Source organism: Mytilus edulis, chromosome 9 (genome assembly GCF_963676685.1).
Source record: "Mytilus edulis chromosome 9, xbMytEdul2.2, whole genome shotgun sequence".
Lineage (NCBI taxonomy): Eukaryota > Metazoa > Mollusca > Bivalvia > Mytilida > Mytilidae > Mytilus > Mytilus edulis.
Genome location: NC_092352.1, coordinates 38,103,603 through 38,118,608, shown reverse-complemented (window position 1 = coordinate 38,118,608; position 15,006 = coordinate 38,103,603). Strand labels below are relative to the sequence as shown.

Here is a 15,006-nt window from a genome sequence, read left to right as displayed (position 1 = left end):
GTTGTGTTTGTCTAGTGTAGTCCTGTATGTTGATGTATAAATGTTTTTACATTCTCTCTATTTGTATCAGAACATTCACTAAAAATGTATTTCTCCATGATTTTAATTTCAGCGTGTGCTTAATTTTAACATCATTTTGTGGTATTTTTTTTCCGTCCGTATTTTTATTTTTGTTTTTGAATTACTTTGGAGATCAAAGCTGTAAAGCAGGGTTATGGCTAAAAAAAAATGAAATTTGCATTGATAGAAAGTCACACATTTGAAATTAAAAATACTTTGAGTTATCTCTCTTTGATAAGGTTTTTATCTTTTTCTGGTCTATATCAGATCATGGTTTGAAGAACTCTTTGATTTCATAAGGTAAGATGGCAACGGTTTGGAATAATCACCATAGTAACCATGAAACAGGAAAAAAAATCAATAATAGGACTTTAACATACTTATTTAGTTGAATAGGTTATGATTACAAATAAAGTTTGGTTTCTTAGAACTTCTATGGTGATCTACAGTTATTTCACAGTTATTTGAAGAATAACAAACATATTACTTTGTTTTACTGACATTTATCCACCATTTTGGTTTATTTATTTGTTATTTGATTAATTTATTGGTGATGGGTAACTTATTTAAGAATTAGACAAAAATTTGTATGGTACATTGAGATAGACTTCAAAGTTTTTTTTTAAGAATACAAACCGTCTATTGTAGTCAAGGGTACTTAGAAAAACAAAACTGTGGCGGTTGATTACACTTTGTATTTTAAGAATTTGTTTGCTGTGAGAAGAGAAGTTATAGTCAGTTACCATGTACTATAGATAGAAGGCTTTTGAGTAATCACTTCATGCTTTTAATGTTGTACGAATCTTATTGTTGTAAGGATTAACTAACACTGCCATTAAACAATCAGAAGTTGACTCTATAGATTGTCAGGAGGTATAAACTAAAAGGAGATTTATTAGTTTTATACACAAGAAATATAGTCTTAAGATAGCTGATACTTATACCCTGGTTAATTATACTCTTATGCTCTATGAAAGGTAGGTATTCTGGAAGCTCTGTCCATATTTCTGTCATATTTCTTATTTCTCAGTAACAAGTTATAGCTTCATGATATACAGCACTAAATATCATACCATGTGACACATTTTCAGTTCAACTTTGTGTATACAGAAAACATCCATAGAATTTCTAATCACATTTCCCTCATCAACATACTCACAGCTATCTATACATGATACACAGCACTAAATACCATACCATTTGGCACATTTAAATTCAGCTTCCTGTATGCCGAAAACATCTTTAAAATTTGATGCACCATATGGAATTTTAATCACATTTCCCTCATAAACTACATCTCACAGCTACCTCTAGTTATGCCATACATACCCTTTGCCACATTTTGAATCCTTTAATTTTCAACCTCCTCTTTGCCAAAAACTTGTTACTTTAAAAAAATATATGCACTTATAAGACATTATCATCAAGTTTTTCTCAGCAACTTCAAGACATATCTTCTTGTTATATGTCAGGGTATAATAAGTGAAAAAACAAGTTTGATACCTCAGAATAAAGAATTTTCATAAACCAGTTGACTAATGTTTACTATTGATTCATTACTTTTCGTGGGATATCATTTTTCGTGGTCTTAATGGGTATATTTAAACCATGAATTTGAATGTCCAAACAAAGCACATATTTTTTATAAGCTTTATTGCAGACTTTTGCAAAACCAAAAAATCAAATACCTAAAAAAAATGTGAGTTTTCCTCAAACCATAAAAATCAAATATCCACAAAAAAGTGAGTTTTCCTCAAACCATGAAAATTGGTACCAATGAAAATAAATAAACCTACAGTATGTTTCTTTTAAAGATGAATATAACTTAAAACTTGTATGCATTACAATTTGAAGCAGTAAGGAACTTATCCCAGTAGTAAACATTTAAATGATCAGTCCAGTGTCTGAACAGAATAAATAAAGTCCCTTTGTAATTTACTTTTATGTTGGTTAAGAAATCAATTAAAATTTAATTTAATCATTGCTGGAACAATATGGAGTTTAATTATTATGTGTTTGAAGCACTAGATTAAAATGAGTTGAATGGTTTCCCAAGTGATAAATCAATATAAGGCAAAGTTTTTGTTTCTGAAATTGATACTATATGGATTGTTAATAATGCCCTTTATAGTGTGAACCACAGATTATTAAAAAGTCATAAATATCCTTTACATTCAATCAATTATGAAATCTTTTCTCTCTCAACAGCTTGAATTATTGGTAATTTACAGGTAAAAACCTGCAGATTGCATCATAATTAAAATCAATTTCAGTCTCACGCAATTTGATATTTCCGTTGCACTTCTAAAATCTGTTAATTGTGGACTTCATCATCATTGTTGTGTTGTTACGTCTGGTTTAAATTAACGATCTTTATAAGTGACATCTTTTTTTTTTTTTAAAAGTGTGATTGTGCAACAGCTGTTTTGAAGCGACATCTTGTTCTGGTATAGAAATATTTACCTTTTCTCCTGCCTTTTACATGTAAGACTTCAGTAATCATCTTGTTCACTGAAATGTGAGGGCTGTTAACTGAATGTTTTTCTCTATTTACCAACAGTGAATGGAATCCACCGAACGCACGATCAACGGTAGAGAAATACCGATGTCAGCCGAGAAGTATCGTAGATTATGAACCTGGATTCTCATCTCTAGCATTTCAAGAGGCAAAAACTGTAAGTATTTTGTGTGTCCTCTTTTTCTTAGCTGTCAGACTAACTATAAAATACAGTCAGAGTGCCTACCCTTGTCTTACTGTAAAGCCTGATATTCGTTATCCCACTCATTTAGAAGTAGAAAGCCACTTCTATTACTGCTTGCCTTCAGAAACCAAATTTGAGATTTTTTAACCTGACATGAAAGTTTTGGTCTTTTTCATCACTTTGTGTCTGTCTATCACCGATCATCATAAGCTTTTCAAAAGCTGCTATTCTTAAACCCCTGAACCTATTTGAAAAAGATTTGCCACAATTAACTACGGATATTAAGTTTCAAATGATATTGTAGGACATCTCTAATAATTCAAATGGTCCCCTTACTGAAGTTATAGTAAATAATGGATTAGAGTGCAGCAGGCAAAAGCAAAAAGTAGATTTAATGGCTTATCTAGTAAGTTTCTTGTAATGATTATAATTAGTAATAATTAGGGGTCCTAAAACTTTAATGTTGCTTATGCTGTCCAATTTGGTTTTGGCAGCTGTCTAATTTGGTCTCAAACATTTCAAAGTAGGCTGTGTTAATAGACCTCTTCAAAACTTTATCTAAATTATTCCTAGGATTCCTAAGATGTTTTACTGCATAATGGAAATGTTTTAACCTAAAGTTCCAAAGTTATCTCTTGGTGTCATTCTTCTATTTCCAGTCTCAATTTTGGTTGGGTTGTTGTCTCTTTGACATATTTCCCATTTCTATTCTCAATTTTATACCTATCGGTTTAGCAGTAATAGTGGATGGCATCCTTAAATTCATCTGCTACTTCCTCCAGATAAGCCTATAGTGCTCTTCCCTGATATTCAAATTGATATATTATTAGCATCAATTGTATTTAAGATTAGAATTTTTAAAAATGGTCTGATAATTATGATGCACCATTACAAGTTACAGCATGCACTGATTGCATTAAGGTGTATGGAATGTTATGCATGTGCACTCTGCTGAATGTATGGCAAAAGTTACTGCATATGTAAAAAGCATGGATAAGCTGTCTGTTATTATGGGGATTTACTGTCAAAGGTGTATATCCTAATGTGGTTTATAAAATATATGTAAAAAAAAATAAACCCAAAAAAAACAGTTAACTCTTAAACTGACTTTCATGGTCTTGAACTCTCAATTTTTATAATATAAATATCTTAAAAGATACTACTAGATATTTCAAAAATAGAGAGAAACTCAGCAGTTCAACCTTAATTAATACATTTCATGCCAAGGTAATATTAGGAAGGTAAATTTTGTAATAATCTTTTTTTTTTTTTTTTTTTTTTTTTATAAAAAATGATTTTGCTAAAGGCAGACAGAAGACTGACAAGATCTCTTGGTTAATTTATATAGTCTTATAATATCCTGAACAAAGGACAAAATTGGTAAATAGAAAAACCATCTTCTGAATCAATTTTACCTGATTATTGATTAGTGAAAAGAGGCACATCAAGGGAATTACAATATAAAATACACTTGTTTATCTTGAAAAAACAAAGCTTTATAAAATCAATGACAAAATAACATTTATTTTATTTATATGAAACAAAAACCACATATTCTAATTAAAATAATCAAAGCAGGTTTCTGACCAAAAATATTTTTTTTTCTAATCCCATGTTAAACAATGGTATCCAAAGTAAATTCATTTGACTATTGTTGTGAAATATTAATCATCAAGCACTTCAATTTAACTCAACACAATTTATTTGGATGTTATTATTAGATATACTATGGGAAAATACTATTTTTCAAAAATGAAATTATACAAAAGTGAAAATTCATGATATGAACAAATGGACATGTTAATTGGAATCAAAAGCCCCACCCAATGTTTTAGAATTCTCTGTGTTGCATGTTGAATGATTTTAGTGTACCTGCATAGTGGAGAAGAAAAGAAAGACCTTGTTGTTGACAGGATTGATTTGTGATGTAGACATTAAACAAATCAATGTTTGTGTTGAATGTTGAAATTTATTTTTATCTCTGGAAATATAAATCCAATAATTATTGATGACACACATATGAACGGGTAGGTTTTACAATGACTAAATGTTGTGACGTGTTTGTGTGAAATGACGGGATGTGTGTTATTATTTTGTATTTTTAATTACGCATGTAGGGACCAGGTAGATATCGTTCGTATTCAGAGAATTCTCCAACAGAGAGAAAAAAGAAAACAGATAGCACGAAGGTAGTATTGTGTGATGGTTGCACAAAAATTATGCTTTTAGCTATGGCTTCTGGCTATAATTTTATTTCACAGTTTGATTTTGATTAATTATCTATCTCTATATAATCCTCTGATACTTATTCATTTTCAGTTTTAATTTTCATGTAAATCATTGTGACCCCCTCATACTTAACTTTTTGGTATAGTGGACTCCTCATATGAGTCTATTATTTTATTTTTTATATAATGGGAGTTTTGTGTATGTTATTTTATCGTAACTTTTTAGATATTGTCGATTTGTTTCACTTTGTGTCATATATTAGAATTATCACTGGCATGCTGTTCCCTTATGAATGTGATAATGTTTTACTTTTTAACATCCAGTATATATTATAACATTTTAAACTTTCTGTTCTCAGAAAACTATAGATTGCTTACGAATGTGAAAGTAGATTTTTTTCTGTCTTTGTTATGTAGGCAAATTTTGATAGAGCAAAATACCATTCTGTGGATTCATTTTAGTTAAAGTCAAATATCGTCAAAAATGATTTTTTTCCCCTTGATCCACAAAAATTGGTACCCACGAAAATAGACGAATCCACAGTTTTCAAAATACATAATAAAAGTAATTTTTCCAAATCTATGAAAACCCCAAAAAATCCTTATCAGACAATAGTTCCTTGAGACTAAAAGTATTTGTATATTTTAGGCTTCTCATTATGATTTGGTACAAGTTTTTATGCTGTTTGTAGTTGCTAGTTGGACAGCAGATAGTGACAGTATTACCAAGTTTTATCTAACTACTCTTTTGTTTTAGTATTTAGCTTTGCAGATTTTAGTTTATAGACGCCTGATCCATTATCCATAAGCACATACATGCTTTATTTTAATTTAATTTTATTTCTATACTTAAATTATTTTTTATTTTTTTTACATGGTATCATAATAACTTTTTCTAACAAGTAGTGACATATTTATATTTAAAACATGATAAAAGATTTTTTTTTAATAATTGGAGAGGAGAAACCTTTGATATTTGATTGATTGTTCATTACTTAACATTCAGTGGCAGATGTTACCTAAATTATATTGCACATTTACCAGATTATTTTGAATTATTTAAAAAAAAAAAAAAACGATTTGATGCAAGAAAACTTCAAACTCAAAAATTAAATGGATGATACAATTATTGTATTATTGGTACAGAAATATTATTTACAGAAAGATGATCTCGCATGTCATTGATATGAACGTGTTTGTAGATGAGCATGAAAATAGTTAAGCATGAAATTCAGCTGGTATTGTAAAATCAAAATTAGGTAGACCATAGAAGTTCCATTGAAATTTCTAAATCTCAATTCTTTTCCCTTTTTGGAAACAAACTTGGATCCACCACTATTAGGTTACATCATCATCATACAGTCATACAAAAAATTGTGGTATTGAATAAGCCGAAATTACATTCAATAACCTTTGATACACCCTAACTAGTACAATTTTCACTAATGAACATTTGCATCTTTCCATGACTTTTCTCAAATTATTATGTAATGAAGTGTTATAATCCAGTTTGTCTGTTAAATATTTCACAATACCAGAGTTTAAGTGTTCAGTTTAAAGACATATAATTATATACTAAGATCTAATGGATCTCTCTTTACTTTCAGGGTGCTGTCCATAATCCTCCCATAGATAAACCAGGACAGTTCAGTAGATAGTAAGTGTTCGTTATGTGTTGCAAGGGTTGCCTCCCTTTTGTCATCAACTTCTTGGATAAATGATATTTCTCCAAATTATCATGAAATATTCAAAAATGCATATAAAGTTTAAGAAGAGCATGTAAGTAATTGTTGTATGAAGTCATATAAAGGTTTTAGAAACGTTTTTGAAAATACCAGACGATACTGCAGCTAAGTATTCATCTTTGCAAAGATCCAACCATATATAGAATGTTTACCATGTATCCTGTTCTTTTAACATACTTTGGGTTCCTGTTACAGTATTGAAGCTTTGTAGAGTAGATACTACACATTAGTTTTGTAGTGTTTAGAACTACTGGTACTTACTGTAACAAACTGTTCAAACTTTGTCAGTGGCTTACTGTGTAAATGGCATTTGGATTCTGGTGGATAGCTGTCACATAGGCATTCATGAATTTACTGAAGTTTTTTGTGGGAAATTTTATTTCTTTTGTGATGGATACATTTAAATTTAATTTGTTTTGTAATTTTCTACTCATTTAAGAAGAGCCTCCTTCATTAAAGCAACATGATTAGAAGACCATAAAATGAACTTGAAGATTTAAAAATTTGGCCTGTTCAGGTCATCATATAACTGATATCAGGTTATAAAATTAATGGACCAATTATTAACACATTGTTAAAGTATGTTTTCTTGACCAAAATAGGAATGATAACGGCTAAAATATTGATGTTTAGGGGGCCTTTTTTTAAAAATAGATGTTGTTTTCACCTTTGGTTACATACCTGACCCTACAGGCAGGTAAAAACAATAAAATAAACAAATTGTTATAAATTCTTACATCATTATTGATCAACACATTTAAGTTTGTGTGATAAACATCAATAGTATAATCTATTGTACAAATCTGTCTCTGGTGAATTGATGCAGCAAATTCATAATTCTATGTGTGTACTTTTATGGGTTAGACAAATAAATTATTTACACATTGTGAGGTAAATTCAGTTAAGTCGGGCAGTTGATGCTATTGATATAATTGCAAGTGTCTATTCATCTAGAAATCTGTATCAATGAAATTCATTATTTTGCTCTAAAAAGTATTCAAACCTTATTTTCATTTTAAGGCAGCTGTTACACATCTTTCTCTCTAACTTCAGACCTTTACAAAATTTTATGTTTACCCTACTAATTTGTACTTTATTTTACCAATGAAGAAAATAGTGATCAATCGAAATTGAATTTACTAAATGAAATCCCATATAAATATTGACAGCATACTGTGTATTTGGAAGTTTCACATTCATTTGATTTTTGTGGATGGCACTTGACTGCCAAATTAACCCTACACAAATAGATATAAGAAGATGTGGTATGAGGGCCAATGTCCAATGGGACAACTCTCCATCCAAGTACCTATTTGTAAAAGTAAACCATTATAGGTCAAAGTCCTGCCTTCAGCACAGACCCTTGCAGGCTGACACCGAACAGCAAGTTATAAAGAGCCCCCATTCAAACAGTAAAACCAATGGTCAAATCTATATATAAAATGAGAAATGATAAACACTTGTGAACCACATCAACAAAAGACAGCCACTTCATTTACTTTTCATTTAAATTCATTGTAAAAGGCCATAACACATGAATGATAAATACAGCACAGTCTTAATTGCCCTGTTTCAGACTCAAATTGTTAATAAAAACAAAAAGTGAAAATAATCCATTAAAAGAAAGTAAAATGCTCCTAAAACCTTTTGGGATAATTCCTACCATTATCAATTTAGTTTTGATAATTATGATGTCAACGAACATTTATTAGTAACATTTTCAACAGCTTGTTTTTTTCTCATATATACATTAAAAATGATTAATTACAATAATAATTGAACAATTTTGAATATTTGAATTGAATTATGGAAACAATGTGATTGTAAAAATACAGATTTTGTTTTGGGATGGGAGGTTTACAATCACAGCCAAAAAAAGGGGATTACCACATTGTAAAACAAAATACTTTGATACTTCTAAACAAATCATAATTGATTTTGCAAATTGCTTACATAAAACTGTAAATCATAAATAAGCGTATTTTATCACAATGCAAAATATATACCAGTAAACACGACAGATTTTGCATAATAATTTTGTATCTGCAAGTTAAAAGTTTATTATTTTATGGATCAACGTTTTTTTCACCTTCATTGTTTTCCTGTTTGTGACACCTGGCCTTTTATTGTTGAAGACCTCATTCCCAGGTAATTACAGGTGAGATAATCAAATACCTCAGGCAATTTATCAGCTTCATCTAATTAAATGAGAATAGATAAGATACATAATAATAGTATTTAGAGACAGATTGCTTTGTTTGCCCACACACCATTAATCGATGTTTAGAAACACCAAATTGTAAACAGTAATTAAATTTGGAGTTATCTCCCTTTAAAACATAAGGTGAATGTTACATTTGAGTGACTTGATGCAAAATAAAGGATTTTCTTTTTCTCACTTCACTGCATATGATTATTTTAATATTGTGATATAGTTGTGGAAATTTTATGATGACTTGTGAAAAACATGGATTTAATTTTTTGTTATGATTTGTAAAACAGTCAAGGTGAAGGCTAATTTTAAATGACCCTTTATAAAAAAATTGTGAAGACAGGTAAAAAAATATTATCTGACGTTTTCGTCACTGTGGAATAACATTATGTGATATTAAGATGCTGACTCTGATAGCAAGATATTGCGGGTAAGTTTCACCTGATTTTTTTTCAAGAAATATTTTAAAGTTTTGTAAAAAGATTAAATTTAACTTTTCGCAAAAGATAGTTTATGAGAATGAGTGACTGAATTTTAGCATAATAATATACTTGAAGTTTTTAAGAAGAGTGATTTTAAAAATGAGTGTTTTATGTGAACCACCTTGGTACCATTTCTAACCTTTTGTCCAATAATACTATAATGTTATTCCAACAAAGGCATCTTTTTATTCTTTCACCTTATGAACGCAAAACTAAGGAAAATATGAATTAATATCCTATTTGAATAAAATTTCAATTTGATAACAAAATGAAAGATCTGTTTTCTATGATTTGATTTTAAATCATGAATTGTCAATATATATTTAAAATTGTTCAGTAATAACTTATAAGTGTGTCTTGCGTCCAAATAAAAGGTCAGATTATATTACCTTGGGGTGTGGATTTTATAGTCATTTACAAAGCAACTTATCTGCTTATTTTGTACCTTAGTTTGAACTATGTAAATATTGGGATATTCTTTAAGTTTTGTTTAGCAAGCAAGTTTAAGCTGCCCAAAACTGTCCAGATCGAAATTGTGCTTTTCAAAATCATGTTTCTTGTAATAATGTTTGTTTGTCCATATCTTTGTCCTCCATTCTTCAGTTGACTATAGCCTAGAATGATAGAGAGAGAGAGGTTGATGCATAGGTGTTTCAAACCATTACTTACTTCAACTTAAAGATATATCAAGTAAGGGGGTTGGAAAAGATGAAATGCATTGAAAAATGTGCACAATATGATGACATGACATACCAAGGAATACTCAATGAAGAACTGAATATGAAAGGATCAGCCTTTTTGCAATAGGGTTCCCCTTCCTTCCCCAAAACACACACACCCACCTGTTCCCCTCTGTTAAAGTTGGATCTATGAATATTTGTTACATGATATGAAATATGGATGGATGGACCAGACGAAACTGGAACCTATAAAATCAACAAAAAGAAAGTAAAACAAAGTTATTTAAATATAATATTTAAGTTGGTCATCGTAATTGAAAATGTAATAGATAAAACTCAGCTGTTGAATTTAAAAATAAATAAGAGAAATATTTCTTGGTACATTGCCACATATTTTGTATAAGTTATAAGACTATTAACAAGATCATTATGATTTAAGTCACATGCATAGTTGACAAAAAGAGATAAGTGCCAAGAGAAATAATAGGGACATTTACTACTGTATCATCATGAATGAGTTTAAGGTAGTACAGTATGTTGTTTGTAACACAATCTATTCTGGTGAAGAATGTTGCTACTCTTGTTCTTTCATCCATAATAACCATCATATTGAAGGGTCTCTGAGATAAGAGGAGGCTACAAAAGATAACCTTAATTCTTGCCAAGTCGACAGAAATTCTATGGTATTAACCTGCAAAAAAACCTACAAAAAGACTTCCTTTTTAACCCCCCCCCCCCTTTTTTTGGGGTTAATCGAATGAGCATAGGCATACATGAACGGTGGGTCAAAAAGAAGATCTGTATTCTTGTTACTTGTAATTGTTCATTTAGATTACTAGTAGTATGTAATTAACCCGTTACTGCCATGTGCTTTCCAACAAGTTTAACCCTGCCACATTATTTAGTATGAAATTCAAAACAGTGTAGCTGTGGCCATTGATTGACCCATCAAAATCATCCATTGACTGGGACAATTTACGTGAACGTTTGTCTGTAACAACCACTGTTCATGACGTACCTACGATAGACATTTAAACTGTGGGGTCAACAAAGGTTTCTTAACGCCTTTAATTATAAAATAATTCGAAAAATTAATCAGGAATAACCTTTGTGTTTTGATTTATATAAGGCCAGACTTTTTATTTTATCTGTTTAACGAGAAAATTTGTAAAAAATTAGGGTCGAGGGGGCGAAATAAAAAAAAAAATAAAAGTGCAAAATTGGTCCAGTTGACACTAAAAATAAAAATAAAACCATTATAAGTGACTTTTTTTTTTTTTTTTTTTTTTTTTTAGAATTTATCAAAATACAAGAACAATGAAATGAGAACAGACCAGTATATTAACCCAGAGAAATATAAATACATATAGTTTATATATATGTCTCTGGTTAACCCTTCTATTAATATAAACATAAAAACTATGTTTTGATTCTGTATTTCCACTAATATAGATCCATGGCACCACTCAAATATATCAACCTCTCTGCATGTACACTATATATGTATATACCAGTCACCCAGTCAGGAACCTCTTAGTGTATGCAGAGACATATATATACACATGTGTATACATGTCTCTGGTGTAATAGTCCCAGAGTTAAGCAACTTTAACCTATAAATTGAAACAATGCTTATACATGGAAATATATACATTAATCAAGAAGATCTAACCAAAAGTATGTTAATGTGTGTGGAATGCGTAATTTTCCCTTTTGGGATCAATTTTTGTCTGTCAGCAGTGCCATTTATGCGTCTGTAGTCATTATCGCAAGAATCCGGATTTCGGTCATAGCGGGTCCGTTTCCGATGAAATCCCGATTCCGATCCGTAGTTCTACAAATTTAAATGTCGGACGGAGAAAAATTTACAAAAATAAACGATGTTTGATACGCTATTTAGAAAGGAATATGACGTTTCTAATGCAATACATGGATGACAAGTTTACTTTAGGCTAATTTCATCAAGTTCTGATGAAGTAATAACTGATTTTGACGAAAATTAGAATAATTTGATGTACGCTATCGTGTAACAAGTATGAAAAGCATGCCACCAGCTTAAAAATCTTTTAGAAGAAAATATATCGTTTATGCCTTAAATTTCTTTACTTTTAAATGAAATTGCTGTTTCATTGACTTGGTAAAAATTAAATATTACCGATAACGAAATTGACTGAAAGCAAGTATCGTGAACAACACATTTTATTTTTTTTCTGAGGATTTCGTAACAGTCGGCGGGAAAAATAATAATAAAAGTAAGAAGCACTACTTTTATTTTTATTCTAAAATCGGGAAAGGTGGAGTCGGCGGATCTCGTTAAACAGATAATAAAAAAAGTCTGGCCTAATTGATATAAATCAAAATATCGTGTTATTTCTGATTAATTTTTCGAATTACTTTATTTAGGTGTTGAGAACCTTTGGTGACCCCATAGTTTAAGTGTCTTTAATAAGTACATAGTGAGCATTGGTCGTTACATACAAACGTTCACCTAAATTGTCCCAGTCAATGAATGATTTTAATGTGTCAATCAATGGCCACAGCTACACTGTTTTGAATTTCATACTATGTATGTGCCTGTCCCAAGTCAGGAGCCTGTAATTCAGTGGTTGTCCTTTGTTTATGTGTTGCATATTTGTTTTTCATTCATTTTTTTATATAAATAAGGCCGTTCATTTTCTCGTTGAATTGGTTTACATTGTCTTATCGGGGCCTTTTATACTGACTATGCGGTGTGGGCTTTGCTCATTGTTGGAGCCTTACGGTGACCTATAGTTGTTAATGTGTCATTTTGGTCTCTTGTGGACAGTTGTCTCATTGGCTATCATACCACATCTTCTTTTTTATATATTCAATACTAATTCTGTTTTGATTCTCCTATTAAATAAGTGCTCTATTCTTGTGCAGTACAATCTTTAAAAATATAGAATCAAATATTTGGCATATTTTAAGACCAAAGAATCTAAGAACTGAAAGTGAGAAAAAAAAGAAAAATTCTTAAGATTGAATCAGAGAGATGACATTTTTTCACTGGATTGGGTTTCATTTTTTAAGTACACCCATCCAAAATGTAATGCTGTATAAGTCCTGATATAATTATAAGATTAAAACATATAAAATTACTAGAAAAAGTACTGACATAGGCAAAAAATGATAGCCAGATACTTTTATATGGACTAGAATTTGACTAATAATCATACCAGATATATGCAGAGTTTATAGTTACAGATATCATATTTTTACTTATATATAAAAAGATACTATTTATCTTTAAGACATAAAGGCTTATTATTACACACTGAATATGATACTTGGGAGAAAATCTTTCTCTTATAGAACTAGTACTGAATCAAGTGTCTAGACAAAAATCTTTCTGCTAGCAATACTATACATAAAGATAATTGGTGTGGCCTAATTTATAATAAATTATCAAAGTTATGTTTTATTCATAAAAAGAGATTTTTAATTCATATTAAAATTTTGTCTTTTGATATCATTGTGTCCAGTGACCTATAGAGACTTAGGGTTTAAGTATTAGGGCGAACTAATAAAGAATATGTCAGATGTCGTACCATCTTGTCTTTTTGTCAAAAGATCAACTTAAAACCTTTTATTCTGCTTTTAAAAGGACTAATCTGATAAAATCGGATTATAGAAACAATCGACCACCTCTGGAACTAAGATCTTTTAACCAGGTCTACTGTATTTTATATGGTAGTCATACTGTAAGCCTTAAATATACATTGAAAAGAAAAACAGTTAACTTTCATCTAACTGAATGTCAGTTGATTATACCTGTAGTTTTTGAAACATACTTACATACTTACTTAATAATTTTTATGTTCTTGAACATATATGGCATCAACATATGAATCAATAACTTTGACCTAATAGTGAAGTAATTGCCCAAAACAGTAGTCCTCCTGACCATGAAAATTAACAGAAAAAATCGTCACTGAATCACTTTCCTATTTTATTCGATTTGATAAGTTTTGCTTAGGTCTTTCAAGGACAATTAGGTCAATATAGGGACTTCAAGATCTTCAACTCAAGAAGTTTTAATGTTTTAACAATACCGGTATGTTAAATTCAAAATCTTCCTCAGTCTGGGAAAGTTGTGAATAAATAACTTACATAGCCTTCCATCCATCAGTGACAATTCCCTGTAGGACAAACAAATTACGACAAACAACTAAAAACACTCAAGACAAGGGTACTGACTGTGGGACAAGCACAGTGGCCTGTACAGGGGGTTTATCATAATCATCATAATCAGGTGAATACTGGTTATGAAAGGTGTATAGGAGAATGACTGAAAAAACCAGTTGAGAAAAAAAAACACTTTATTACACTGGTTCAAAGACTACAAAAGTGAATCAATATTAACCCTGTTACCCAAAAAATACCTGACTCAACGATTTAACAGTAAAATTGTAACCTTTATCAATAAGTAACCCGTTAGAATGGTAAAATTGAAACCTACAGTAGGTAAACTTCTAATTATGGTATAACTTCTCTGACTTTCCATTCTTCATCAGTAATTAATGTAGCCAGTATTTGTTCAAGGGTTCTGGTTGTCATATTGAGAGAATGTATAAAAATCATAATGCACATGTAGTAGTATTATTATCTGCAGATATCATTTCTATCTTATGAAAGTTTTCCAGGTGTTTGTTTGTTGTTTCTTTGATGTTACAAATGTAAGTAATTTCATTTTCTACAATGATGTCAGAGAGATATTTCAAAGAGATATACACCTGTGAATGGAATGGTATTTGTTTTAATTGGGATCTGTTCATTATGAAATTGCCATGGCATATGGAATTGTAGCACTTATTTCAGGCACATAGCTTTAGGATGATCTGCTTGAAAACAGTGTCATGCAAAATGACTCCATGAG

The 15,006-nt window shown here is 30.3% G+C and overlaps 1 protein-coding gene across 50 annotated transcripts in view; it reads left to right on the top strand.

The window, feature by feature from the left end:
* LOC139489696 (sorbin and SH3 domain-containing protein 1-like) overlaps positions 1-15,006 on the top strand; it is a 121,609-nt gene that overhangs the window by 84,515 nt on the left and 22,088 nt on the right. For 33 of the 50 annotated variants that reach the window (XM_071276402.1, XM_071276391.1, XM_071276398.1 and 30 more), the window contains 3 exons: positions 2,621-2,735; positions 4,880-4,951; positions 6,598-6,647. In XM_071276402.1, coding sequence (XP_071132503.1) covers positions 2,621-2,735; positions 4,880-4,951; positions 6,598-6,647 — 237 coding nt within the window. Of the gene's footprint in view, positions 1-327; positions 361-2,620; positions 2,736-4,879; positions 4,952-6,597; positions 6,648-15,006 lie in introns of all 50 variants that reach the window. The other 17 variants (XM_071276408.1, XM_071276411.1, XM_071276406.1 and 14 more) reach the window with 3 other exon arrangements.